Genomic DNA, 14,145 nt, shown 5'->3' with positions numbered 1-14,145 from the left:
TGTCCTTCCTTCTCTCCCGACTCTAGCCCCTGAACGGAGGGAGGTGGCCCCTTTTATAATCCCCCAGAAGCACTCCGGGTGTCCCCGATCCTCTTTCCCCCCAGCACTTCTGGGTGTGGCGGAAGTGCTGAAGTCCAGGACTCCAAAGGCATTGGGGCACCCCCTGGCGATGACCACAGGCCCCTACAGGGTTGAGCTTCAAAACTCTGTACCCGTGGTCCCCATAGCCACCAGGGTGGTCGCCCCCATGTGGTCTGGGGTAGACTTAAGCCCTCCTCCGGGGCATCCCTGCCGGGTCCCCCCCTTCCACCTGTGACAACCTCCACCAAAATGATTACTAGGAGATACATAACTCTATATACAAAAGAATATTTACAAAGCCACCAAAATCACAACTACTTCTCCAATAGCTCAGGAGTGCTTACTCCTACCTCACCTTTAGGTCCACTGACGACCCCTGTTGGCTGGTGACTCCTTAAATATAACTGGCAAGATTGGCCAGCCAATCTGCCACCCCGTCTACCTGTCCAGGCAGATGCTAGCGCGTTCACACCATACGCCGAGCAACTATGTATTTAAAATCGAACCCCTGCGGGTCACGCGTGCGCGCGTATAAACCCCGTTCCAGCAGCAGGGCCATCAACACACAAACGGTAAGCTCACTTCCTTACAACCGTATAAATACCGCTGCTTCAATTTCAAGGCTTCTTCACCTTAAATTTGGTAATGCGCCATAGAGGCGAGCTGCAGTCTGGTGTGACTGAGCCACTGGGTATGTCAAACTACATGACGGATTATCACAGCAGCATGTCACGACTGGCTCCAGCTCGCTAAGCTTGCGTAAATTAAATTACGTAAATTAAGTCTGTGACTGAAATTCACCGGAAAAGTGGTGTAATGTGGCAGGGCCTTTAGGTGGTATGAAGCCTTTTTTCATAATGTTCATTGAATTAAGGTCCAGGGTTTGAGTGGGTGAGTAAAAAAAATTGATTTTTTTAAACCACTGTAATGTGATGTCAGTTATAGATTTATATTAATCATTCTTCTTGATGATGAACCTTCTCTCAAGTATTCTTAGAAATTACAGCAGGTTTTCATCCATATTCCTAATTCTATTTTTCTGTCAACTGCCTTGCCGATCATCACACAGAGAAGCATTAGACTTCCACCCCACTTCTTTACAGTCACAATTCTGTTGTTAGGATGATGTGAGGAGGTATACTTGCATCTAAATAGTTAAAAGATGGTGTAGGCTAAAGTCAAATGTGGGAGATAATGTAAAAAAGCATAAGAAGATGGTTACTGGAGCTTCATGCTGCAATAAAGCCAAAGTTCAAAGTCAAAGTGAACTTTATTGTCATCTCAACCATATACAAGTATACAGATAGACGAAATTGCGAAGCTCAGGGTCCACAGTAACAACATGATGTGCAAATAATAATTTAAAAATAGAATGAAAATTAAAACATAAACAAGACAAGACATTGTGCAAAGACAAGACAAAGAAGTTGCAGCAATATCGATGTGTAAGATATGTAATATAATAAATAAATAATAGATATAGATAATACAGAAATGATCAGTGTATGATAATAGTTGTTTAAGACATGTTAACAATGACAAGTCAGGATATCAAGAGTGTCAAAATACTTAAAGGTCAGTATGAGATTTTCAGTTCTTCTCTACCTGCACACTCATCTTTACAGGACAGTGGCTCGCATGTATAAAAGTTCTGTTTTTAGAGGTGGAAGGGCAGGGGGCAGCCTGGTGTTAAGAAGTCTAACAGCTTGAGGGTAAAAACTCTCCTGCAGCCTGGCAGATCTGGCTTTGATGCTGCAGTATCTTCTCTTGGATGGCAGAAGTGTGAAAAGTCCATGTGAGGGGTGTAAGGGGTCCTGCACAATGCTGCAGGCCTTGCGTACACAGTGTTTGTAAAACATGTCCTGTAGTGAAGGGAGAGGCACCCCAATAATGTTCTCTGCTGTCTTCACTATCCTTTGCAGGCGCTTGCGGTCGGATATGTTGCAGTTGCCATACCAGACAGTGATGCGGCTGGTCAGAACACTCTCAATGGTGCCTCTGTAGAACATGGTGAGGATGGGAGGGGGAAGACTTGCTCGCTTCAGCCGCCTCAGGAAGTGTAGTCTCTGCTGGGCTTTCTTGATTAGTGATGAGGTGTTATGTGTCCATGTAAGTTCCTCAGTTATGTGCACACCGAGGAACTTGGTACTCCTAACAGTCTCCACATCTAGACCGTTGATGCTAAGTGGGATGTGGGCAGGATGTGATTTTCTGAAGTCCACGATTGTCTCTTTTGTCTTGTCGACATTGAGAGATAGATTGTTGAAATTTTGATGGCATTAAGGATTGGTTTCATGGCACTCATGTCATGGACACAATGGATCTACAGTACATTTGCCAACTGGACCTTAGGCTTTAGACTAATACTGTCATTCACCAGATGCATTTTTATGTGTGCAGCTTCAATAAGAAAGGTGAAAAAAAATAGCTTTAGACTGAAATTTTGCATCCACATACAGTGCATACCAATTAAGAGCGAGAGAGAGGTTAGGGGCATCCACTGATACAGTGCGCTGCTACACCCACCACATGATAAACCAGCTCAAGATTCCAGATTAGGACCAGAGTACAGCCATGTGACAGGTGACACCTCAGCACCACACTAGTTCAGATAGAAATGAAGAGTGCGAGGTTTTTTTTATGGTGGCTGGAGTGCCAGTTCTGCCACCAACCCCCAGATTTTTCCCCTTTAACATAAATGGTTTAGTGTTCAATACGAATATCAGGATAAGACAAAAACTCACTTTTCTTATATTTTTTACTTGCATTCTCTTCCTATTCTAGCACTGTAGCACTGTGCCAGTATTAGTAAATGGGCATTTCGCTAGTAAATACAATAGCGTTCTAAATCAATTACATGAAAATATCTAGTGAATCCAATACTTTAGCATATACTCTGTATAACACAATACTCATCTACTTACATATAACTTCTCTAGCTCTTGTCACTTCAAAGTTTTTTTGATCCAAAACTTCACTTGACGTCCTGTTTGTCCACTTTTTCTGATGCGTTCCTATGATTTGTCCAGCAGTAGACGGACATCTGAGTCCATGGTACCTTCTTTCCATGTTCTTAACATTGTGAGGGACACTTTCTCCCCTGTGTCACTCTCTGCTCCAAGATTTTCAGGCAAAAACTTCAAATCCAAATCCAAAAATGGAACTTTGGGACTTAAACTTCACTAATAAAATATTTCATAATTTCTTTATAATCTGGATCTTTGTTACCAAACAACTTACAAATGACTTCCCTGAATGATACCCAAGGCTCTTGTTCCAGGTCATTTGAAGCACCATCAAATTCTGCATTTTCTAATAACAGGTCTCACAAAAATGCCCTCAATTTAGCCTTGGGCAAATCCAGACACCTTTCAGTACAAATGTGTGAAACAGGCCCCATCTTTTGACAAACTGAAGCGGTGGCAGCAGCACTTTAACTGGATCCACCAAGCTGTAGCTTTTTTCTAGACGGCTATTCCTTCTGAACCCATTGTGAATTCTTGGCTCTGCAGTCCCACTCACAGAGAAACACGGGCTTCTAACAACTTCACATGCTGCTACTTGCTGCCATGACATATCACATATTCTGACCTTATTATTAAACAAAACAACTGTTTTGCTTTAAACAGATTGAAATATTAGAAAATATTAAATTCAAACAAATAACCATCAAAATAAAATATTGCTATTTTAGTGCACAAACAAAAAACTAGTTTATAGCTAAAACGTGTTTTGTGAAGAAATGATTACATTTTTTTTAATGTAAATGATTTCCATAATTTTTGGCCCAGTGCCTGCATGTGAACCCATTTAAACACTGGTGACACGCAGACCATACAATCAAGCCTCACTCGCAAAAACACAATATTACTGAGAAGCATGAAGTTACAATGGGAAATGATTTAACAGAGAAGGAACAGTTGGGGAAAATAATTGAATGAAATATGAATGTATTCTCTAGCCTTTCTGGGAAGACAACTCTAGTCAAGAATAAAATAAATAATAACACTGAATGAAAATCCCAATAGGTCCTTATAGAATCCCAGAGGCTTACAGAGCATTTATGAGGAAGATGCTTGACATGGGCATAATAAGAGAGAATCATAGTTGAGATGGTGTTAAATTTTGATGGCACCTAAAGGCACTATATAATCCGTTTCTGTGAAGACTTAAGGCAATTAAATAAAGGAAATTAATTGCTTATTTCAGTTTTTTGAGAAGAAAAGCTCGAACTGACAACCTACATTTCCACCCTCAACCAAGAGATACTGGCAAATGCCACTTGAACTGTGTGAAAACTAGTCATTCAGCTCTCTAATATTTTAACAAATGATGGAGAACATTTTAAATTATCAGTTACTTAGCTAGACAATGTCAAATTCTTCACCGATGACTAGTGAGTTTGGTGAAATCACAGGAATATTCACAGGAACTTTGTCAAACTCTGCAAAATGCATTGAAGTTGATGAGGATAGAGAAACTGATCTAGTTTTGAGTGGATTAAATAGCACAAGCATGTTTAATTGTCCCAAAGGGACAGGGAAGCAATCTGCCAACTATGCTGGACTAACCATTATAGCCAAAAATGTGATCTGAGCTGTGAGGCAGCAGTGCTAACCACTGCACCACCATGTCTCAAAGAAGAAACTATGCAGGTGGAGCGATAATCATAAACAAAATACAACAAATGGCCAAAAACTAGTAAAACAAAAAAAAAAAATATTATATATATATATTAAAATACACACAAATAATATATATATGTGTACATTAGCCGAACTGCAGCATGGGACTGTGTAGGGTGTAGCCGGAATGTCTTTTTTTTTAAAATTTCTGATCACTGTGCTTTTTTATTCCATGAAAATGAGAAACATCATGGCTAATTACACCTGCAAATCAGCCACACAGCACTGTGCTGCCAGCACACAGCATTATACATCTGGTGGAAGTACTCATAATATTCTCATTATGGCCAGCTAATGTACCCCTCAAATGAAAACATCTCCCATTGCCCCAAGCAGTTCTGCATTGATCTTACAGTATGCTGCTACAGCTCTGTGATAATGTCAAAAAGTATGAAAAAAGTGGTTTGTCTAAGCCAGCTGCAAGGAAAATTTCAAGGAAAATATTCTGCGAACAAAGTCACTGGCAAATACAGCATATTTACTGCAAAAAAATGCTGTCGAAAATTTTGCCAATCAACACTACTAATGACCGACTCATCTTGTGAGGGTCTAATTGTGAACCCCAAAAGAGCAGGACAGGCAAAAGTGTATGTTTTGATAAATTTTGGTCCCAATGACTGAAATCCATAGGCATTTTATAAACAATCTGGGGCATTGTGTCAAATATATTAAATAACATTTTACCCATGGTTACAATAGTGAAAATGACTTTAGTTTCATCGATACTAAATCGATATCCAATTTTGGACAGCGTTTTCCCTTGCCCGGACGCGGGTCACCGGGGCCCCACTCTGGAGCCAGGCCTGGAGGTGGGGCTCGATGGCGAGCGCCTGGTGGCCGGGCCTGCACCCATGGGGCTCGGCCGGGCACAGCCCGAAGAGGCAACGTGGGTCCCCCTTCCCATGGGCTCACCACCTATGGGAGGGGCCAAGGAGGTCGGGTGCAGTGTGAGTTGGGTGGTGGCCGAAGGCGGGGACCTTGGCGGTCCGATCCTCGGCTACAGAAACTGGCTCTTGGGACGTGGAATGTCACCTCTCTGAAGGGGAAGGAGCCTGAGCTAGTGCGCGAAGTTGAGAGGTTCCGGCTAGATATAGTCGGACTCACCTCGACGCACAGCTTGGACTCTGGAACCAATCTCCTTGAGAGGGGCTGGACTCTGTACCACTCTGGAGTTGCCCCCGGTGAGAGGCGCCGAGCGGGTGTGGGTATACTTATTGCCCCCCGACTTGGAGCCTGTACATTGGGGTTTACCCCGGTGGATGAGAGGGTAGCCTCCCTTCGCCTTCGGGTGGGGGGACGGGTCCTAACTGTTGTTTGTGCGTATGCACCGAACAGCAGTTCGGAGTACCCACCCTTTTTGGAGTCCCTGCAGGGGGTGCTAGAGGGCATACCTTCTGGGGACTCCCTCGTTCTGCTGGGAGACTTCAATGCTCATGTGGGCAATGACAGTGAGACCTGGAAGGGCGTGATTGGGAGGAATGGCTCCCCTGATCTGAACCCGATTGGTGTTTTGTTATTGGACTTCTGTGCTCGTCACGGATTGTCCATAACGAACACCATGTTCAAGCATAGGGGTGTTCATATGTGCACTTGGCACCAGGACACCCTAGGCCTCAGTTCGATGATCGACTTTGTGGTCGTGTCGTCGGACTTGCGGCCACATGTCTTGGACACTCGGGTGAAGAGAGGGGCGGAGCCGTCAACTGATCACCACCTGGTGGTGAGTTGGCTTCGATGGTGGGGGAGGATGCCGGTCAGGCGTGGTAGGCCCAAACGTGTTGTGAGGGTCTGCTGGGAACGTCTGGCAGAGCCCCCTGTCAGAAGTAGCTTCAACTCCCACCTCCGGTAGAACTTCGACCATATCCCGAGGGAGGTGGGGGACATTGAGGCCGAATGGGCCATGTTCCGTGCCTCTATTGTTGAGGCAGCTGACCGGAGCTGTGGCCGTAAGGTGGTCGGTGCCTGTCGTGGCGGCAATCCCCGAACCCGTTGGTGGACACCGGCGGTGAAGGATGCCGTCAAGCTGAAGAAGGAGTCCTACAGGACCCTTTTGTCCTGTGGGACTCTGGAGGCAGCTGATAGGTACCGGCAGGCCAAGCGGAATGCGGCTTTGGTGGTTGCTGAGGCAAAAACTCGGGCGTGGGAGGAGTTTGGGGAGGCCATGGAGAACGAGTTTCGGACAGCTTCAAGGAGATTCTGGTCCACCATCCGGCGTCTCAGGAAGGGGAAGCAGTGCAGTGTCAACACTGTATACGGTGGGGATGGTGCGCTGCTGACCTCGACTCGGGACGTTGTGGGTCGGTGGGGGGAGTACTTCGAAGACCTCCTCAATCCCATTAACATGCCTTCCAATGAGGAAGCAGAGCCTGGGGACTCAGAGGTGGGCTCCCCCATCTCTGGGACTGAGGTCACCGAGGTGGTCAAAAAACTCCTTGGTGGCAGGGCCCCGGGGGTGGATGAGATATGCCCGGAGTTCCTCAAGGCTCTGGATGTTGTAGGACTGTCTTGGTTGACACGCCTCTGCAACATCGCATGGACATCAGGGACAGTGCCTCTGGATTGGCAGACCGGGGTGGTGGTCCCCCTCTTTAAGAAGGGGGATCGGAGGGTGTGTTCCAACTACAGAGGGATCACACTCCTCAGCCTCCCTGGAAAAGTCTATTCGGGGGTCCTGGAGAGGAGGGTCCGTCGGATAGTCGAGCCTCGGATTCAGGAGGAACAGTGTGATTTTCGTCCTGGTCGCGGAACAGTGGACCAGCTCTATACCCTTAGCAGGGTCCTGGAGGGTGCATGGGAGTTTGCCCAACCAGTCTACATGTGTTTTGTGGACTTGGAAAAGGCATTCGACCGTGTCCCTCGGGGAATCCTGTGGGGGGTACTCCGAGAGTATGGGGTACCGGCCCCCCTGATAAGGGCTGTTCGGTCCCTGTACGATCGGTGCCAGAGCTTGGTCCGCATTGCCGGCAGTAAGTCGAACCCATTTCCAGTGAGAGTTGGACTCCGCCAGGGCTGCCCTTTGTCACCGATTCTGTTCATAACTTTTATGGACAGAATTTCTAGGCGCAGCCAGGGTGTTGAGGGGGTCCGGTTTGGTGGGCTCAGGATTGGGTCACTGCTTTTTGCAGATGATGTTGTCCTGTTTGCTTCATCAGGCCGTGATCTTCAGCTCTCTCTGGATCGGTTCGCAGCCGAGTGTGAAGCGGCTGGGATGAGAATCAGCACCTCCAAATCCGAGACCATGGTCCTCAGCCAGAAAAGGGTGGCGTGCCCTCTCAGGGATGGTAACGAGATCCTGCCCCAAGTGGAGGAGTTCAAGTATCTCGGGGTCTTGTTCACGAGTGAGGGAAGAATGGAGCGTGAGATTGACAGGCGGATCGGTGCGGCATCCGCAGTAATGCGGGCGCTGCATCGGTCTGTCGTGGTGAAAAAGGAGCTGAGCCGCAAGGCAAAGCTCTCAATTTACCAATCGATCTATGTTCCTACCCTCACCTATGGTCATGAGCTATGGGTAGTGACCGAAAGAACGAGATCACGAATACAAGCGGCTGAAATGAGTTTCCTCCGCAGGGTGTCTGGGCTTTCCCTTAAAGATAGGGTGAGAAGCTCAGTCATCCGGGAGGGGCTCAGAGTAGAGCCGCTGCTCCTCCGCATCGAGAGGAGTCCGATGAGGTGGCTCGGGCATCTGATCAGGATGCCTCCTGGACGCCTCCCTGGTGAGGTGTTCCGGGCACGTCCAACCGGGAGGAGGCCCCGGGGAAGACCCAGGACACGCTGGAAGGACTATGTCTCTCGACTGGCCTGGGAACGCCTTGGGATTCTCCTGGAAGAGCTAGAAGAAGTGGCCGGGGAGAGGGAAGTCTGGGCATCTCTGCTCAAGCTGCTGCCCCCGCGACCCGACCTCGGATAAGCGGGAGACAATGGATGGATGGATGGATGGACGATATCCAATGTAGAGAAAAGCCAAGCAAATTGACACCTTTTATTGGCTAACTAAAAAGATTACAATATGCAAACTTTCGAGGCAACTCAGGCCCCTTCTTCAGGCAAGATGCAATCATGAAGAAGGGGCCTCAGTTGCCCTCAAAAGCTTGCATATTGTAATCTTTTTAGTTAGCCAATAAAAGGTGTCATTTTGCTTGGCTTTTCTCTACATTCATAATGGCTAACACGGTACAACACCCTAGTACTATCGATATCCAAAAAAAACTAAAGCAAGCAGTGTACACATTTAATGTCTTTTTTATTAAAATAAAGTGTCAAAACATAAGCAATGAAAGTACAATATTTACAGACTCAATTTCCTTTCATTTCACTAAAAAAGCATTAATATATAAAACAGGCTCTCTTTTGATTCAATCAATATACTGTAATTCAGTACAATTCAATATAATGCGATCTTGATCTTTTGAAGCAGGTCTTTAGAGAAAATTAGATATCCTTTTATTATTAAGCAAAAAAGAAAAACATCTTTGTATGATAACAGCACGGTCTTAACAGTCAGTTCACAGTTTTTATTAAATTAGTAGGTGAAGATGGGTGGATTACACAAAACTTGTGCATCAGTTTAAAAAAATACAGTTTTGTTTTGCAATATGGTCAAAATGTATGGCATTAGGCATATTATTGCACATAATATGTATATGCATATACTGTAAGTAAATGCCTATAACACATTTTGTCAGTCCAAATAAAGTCAAACAACTATATAGGCTTAAAAGATATTTACAAGGTTTAATCTGCTCCAAACTGTCGTCCTGTCACTTGCCTACCAAGCATCACCAAGCAGCAGCTCCACAGAAAACATTTGAAAAAAATCCTAAACCTGGCACATGTCTTCTCATTTCTGTGTTTTAAAGCAGCATTAAACAAATTACTTAGCTGCTTTATGACAAGGATGGATACAGTTAAACCAAAAATACTTAATGCATTAGAACAACATTTGGGGACCTTGGGTGACGTGCAATTTCAAGGTTGTGTGGAAAACAAGGTGGGGGCCTCATCTTTGCTAAACAAGGGAAGTAATTAAAGGGTATATACTGAAGACACTTAGGGATCACATCTTTCATCTTCCACAAAAAAGTCTATGCCACAGTGCTGCCCACAATTAAGCAATGCTTGAGTAAGAACAATGAAGAATTCCACCCTCGTTGTGAAACAACAGTCCAATCATGAAGAAGGCATATGACTGGGTAACAGTGTTATGTGTGAAGTGTTAAAAGAATATGATATGATGTACAGCAAAAAAAATGGTAGTGCTGCATGAAAACTGCTCCAAGTTTCATCACAGCAAGAATGTGAACAGAACACCAGAACTCCAAAGGTGTGTCCAGTCTCCATTATAATCTGAAATTTTTATGACATCAGGATGACTAGGTAAAACATGAGCAATGAAGAGTATACAGTCTGGTTACCCAACAGCTACATCTCTTATATTATTATTATTATTCTTGATTTGTTCACCGCACTATGGTAAACGACTTGCACTGCAGGAAAGTATGAAGCAAATGGCTCCAAATCAGAGGTAATGTTTTTCTCCATGATCCATTTTCTCCAAAGAGAACCAATGTGGAGGGGTATATCAAATAAAAATAAAGGTCAAATTCAAACTAATTAGGCATTTGTTTTGAAATCTGCAGTCTGCCTTATAAACATCTGAAATTTAACACAACCTGTTATCTTACATCAAATCTACACCTTTCTTGATCAGCCTGGTTCATATGTCAGAGCACTATTTTTGGATTTTTCTTCAGCGTTCAATACTATACAGCCTCATATACTGATTGGGAAATTGAACAGTATGAATGTAAACCCATTTATTACACTATGGATTCAGAACTTTCTTTTACATCGTTCAGACAGTTAAAGTAGAGGACACTTTTTCAATAGTCATTCATTCAAACACAGTAAGTCCGCAGGTTATCACCATTACTGTTTACTCTGTACACAAGTGACCTGAGACAGAACAATGACCACTGCTTCATTATTAAGTATGCGGATGACACCATGCTCATAGGACACATATCTGGGGAGGATGAAAGCCACTATCTAAATCAAGTAGACTGTATGGTAAACTGGTGCAATAAAAAAACCCTCTCACACTGAATGTAAAAAAGGCCAAAGAAATGATATTTTAAGAGACAGAAATCTGTATGTTCACCTTTTGTAGTTCTGGTAAAGGAGGTAGAAATAGTGAATGAATATAAATACTTACGAACATACCTAGATAACAATCTTAACTGGAATATAAATACAAAAAAATTATTCTCTAAATGCAACCAGTGCTTATTTCTCCTCCATAAACTCAAAACTATTTAAAGTAGACAAGAACCTCATGTTGTCCTTTTACCACAGAATGATCCAGTCTGTGATCACTTTGTTTCATTGCCTGGTTTAATAGTCTGACAAACGGTTTGGGTGACCAAGCGTCCTCTTTTGCTCTTCCAACGCAAGAGCAACAACTTCATGTCCCTTAAAGTTAAGGGACTACTGGCAAAGAAGCGCAAAGATGGACTTGACAAAGGCTGTGACCAGTTCTGTGCAGATGTGCATGGCATGTACAGTGCATGTCTGGAGTATCTGGAGAAGTGGATGACTCCCATGGAAGAGTTCTCAACATTCATGTGGATAGATCTGAGTGAGCCACCAAACTGGAATGATGTGGAGGCATGCATCAATTACCTTGGAGAGAAGGGGGTGGCAGTTGATGATGTTAAGTGTTTTGACCAGGTCACCAATCTGAGGAAATTCACAGAAACGTGCAACCATGATGAGGAGTTCAGTGGCCTGCAGGTACACCAGAAGTGGACCAAATATTTTGAAAAGGCAAAAAGCATTGCATGTTACTCAGAGCTACTGACAATTGCACAGTTTGTCTTTGCACTTCCCTCTCACAATGCAAATGTTGAGAGGGTTTTTTCACTAATTCAAAGCCAGTGGATCAAGGAGAGGAACCAGCTCTCCGTAGAGTCACTAAAGGGGATTCTACTAGTTCAGTACAACTTCAAAGACATGTCTTGCAAAGACTTTCATGCTGATTTGTTAAGCTATCGAAAACTGCTAGGAAAGATCAGCTCTACAGCAAAATATGGATGGGCTGACAAGGAGGATGAAGAGGAGAAGCAGGATGAAGAAGAAAACTAAAGATGAAAAGTCTAGATTCTTTTTGTTTAAGTTTTTTTGTCTTTGTGAGACTCTTCTGTTATTTATGTTATTACATTTAAGAGATATATTGTTGAAGCTGGAACAGAATAGTTCATATTTAGAACAATATTTAATTATTTATTTGAAGAGTCTAAGAGAGCTATTATTTTGTTATAAGTTTTTACAGATTTCATTTTATTTTATTACAGAGGTTAATTCTGCACCATTGAAGTATAATAAATAATGTTCATCAACCACCAAGAAGCTTGTCTGAAATCGTCTGGAGGCCGTGCCGATCGTCCTCTTTTTTGGAAATCAAAATATGGTCACAAACCAAAACTCAAAAAAGCACCAGCAGATTACGAAGTATGCAGCTGAAGTTATTGGGGCTGATGTAGATGATTTGACTAGTGTGTGTTAGAAGGCAATGCTAAAGAAACTGGAAATCATCTCAACTGATGACAGACATCCATTACATGTAGAACTAAAGTTCAGTAAATCAGGAAGGATAGTCGCTTTGAAAACCCACACAAATCGCTCCAGAAACTCCTTTCTTCCTAGTGCCATACGACTTTTCAATAAGAAATATCGGAGATAGTGATAAAGGTTTTGATATATATCCTGTAACCTTTTTTTTTGGTGTAAATATGCATTATCTAATTGCCTTACCTTAACTGTTCTTGTTTCTATTTGTCCATTTTATTTCATTCTGTCTGTTATTAGATGCAACTGAGAAGGCAAATTTCATGTTTTCTTGTGTAAACATAACTAAATAAAGAAACCTTAAACCCGAGTAACCAAGTATCATGCTGTTGTTTTGGCTTAATCAAAAAATAATTACTCAGATAAAATCTGCTTGAATTAATGGTCAAAAGTTAAATACTGCTTTTACATTTTGAAGAAACAACTGCACATTGATGAATTTGTATTGCAAACATTATTTTCATCTGTGATATGCATGATACCTATTTAAATAAATAGATCTTGACATAAAAGATTTTAAATATTTAATTTTTCCTATAAATATACCAAATTCTGGTAAATACCATTTACAGTTAGTGGAAACTTATATTTCCAACCTTTCACAAAAAAAAAAAATTAGCTCTGCAGTCATAAAGATTTAAATATTTCTTTTACATCAGCAAGCCGAAGCAGCAACACTCAAAAATATTCTTACATTGTGTAAATGTATACATTATATTTTCATGCACTGAATTCAGAGTCCATAAGAATCAACTATATTTGAGGGGCTGTTTTAAGTCAAATAGTCCAGTGCCTCCTTTCACAACTTTCCCAACAACAAGACACGCAGATGGAGACTTCAACTCATCAACCGCTCCTAAAAAACAGGAAAAAAGTGCAGATACATATCTAAATAAGATGAACAGTGATCAAAAGTAAGTGACCCTATCACTTTTAAAGTGTAAATAAATAGTCTAAAAAATCATTTTATGTGAATAGCAATATTTAAAGAAAATGAAGAGTGAAGTATTTACCTGTATACTCCAACACTGGACTGCCATTAATATTCAACATACTGTGTTAGACATTTAGATTGGCAGCTAAAATGATTAACACAAGTACAAAGCATTTTTAAAATAACAGTAAATAAGAAAATACAAAACTGAAAAATACATCCTTGAAACATATTCATCCACTTACTTAGTTTCTGTTAACATTAAGAAGCACCACATCAAGTTAATGGTAATCCAGCATGTTTGCACTTGTTTAAAATGAATATACCAGTATCTGTAACGGTAAACCCATCTGTTTTTAAGAGATTACCCTGTTAGTCACTGCACACAAAGTAGATAATGAAGGGAAGATAACACTGAATGAGCTGAATTGTTACAGAGAGAGACCTGGACAGCATACACAGGCTAGCGCAGATTTGCAGCAGATGAAGTTTAACACAGGTGGGTCCGCCTTATCCATGGACATACGGTTCCAAGACCCCCAGAAGGAGGGTTGGCTGGGCATGTTATTTCTTGTGTGTAGTAAGTGGGCAGCACCGCATGTGAGAATTTCAAACATTCTTTTTAAGAGTATTCTGAATTTTTAAAAATAATGCGTCAAAATCACAGATGCTAAACCCGTGGATAAAGGTGGGCAAAATACATAAGTAAATGTAAAATATTACATGTGAGAAGCAGAAAACACAATGGGTGGTTTGGAACTTGAAAGTACACCTAGGAGTCCTCAAGGACTTGTAATTATTTACACCAAAACAGTGTACAGG

General features: G+C 42.5%; 1 protein-coding gene across 1 annotated transcript in view; it reads right to left on the bottom strand.

The window, feature by feature from the left end:
* Window positions 1-9,077: 9,077 nt before the first annotated feature.
* Window positions 9,078-14,145, bottom strand: part of polr1a (RNA polymerase I subunit A) — a 131,513-nt gene continuing 126,445 nt past the window's right edge. Inside the window, exons 34-35 of the mRNA XM_028801579.2 lie at window positions 12,696-13,245; window positions 9,078-10,435 (exon numbers count right to left, since the gene is read on the bottom strand). Of these exons, the coding sequence (XP_028657412.1) occupies window positions 13,139-13,245 (107 nt within the window). The 3' untranslated portion in view covers window positions 9,078-10,435; window positions 12,696-13,138. The remainder of the gene's footprint in view (window positions 10,436-12,695; window positions 13,246-14,145) is intronic.

Source organism: Erpetoichthys calabaricus, chromosome 5, assembly GCF_900747795.2.
Source record: "Erpetoichthys calabaricus chromosome 5, fErpCal1.3, whole genome shotgun sequence".
NCBI lineage: Eukaryota > Metazoa > Chordata > Cladistia > Polypteriformes > Polypteridae > Erpetoichthys > Erpetoichthys calabaricus.
Note: the sequence above shows the minus strand (reverse complement) of the source record. Positions and strands in the feature narration are given on the sequence as shown.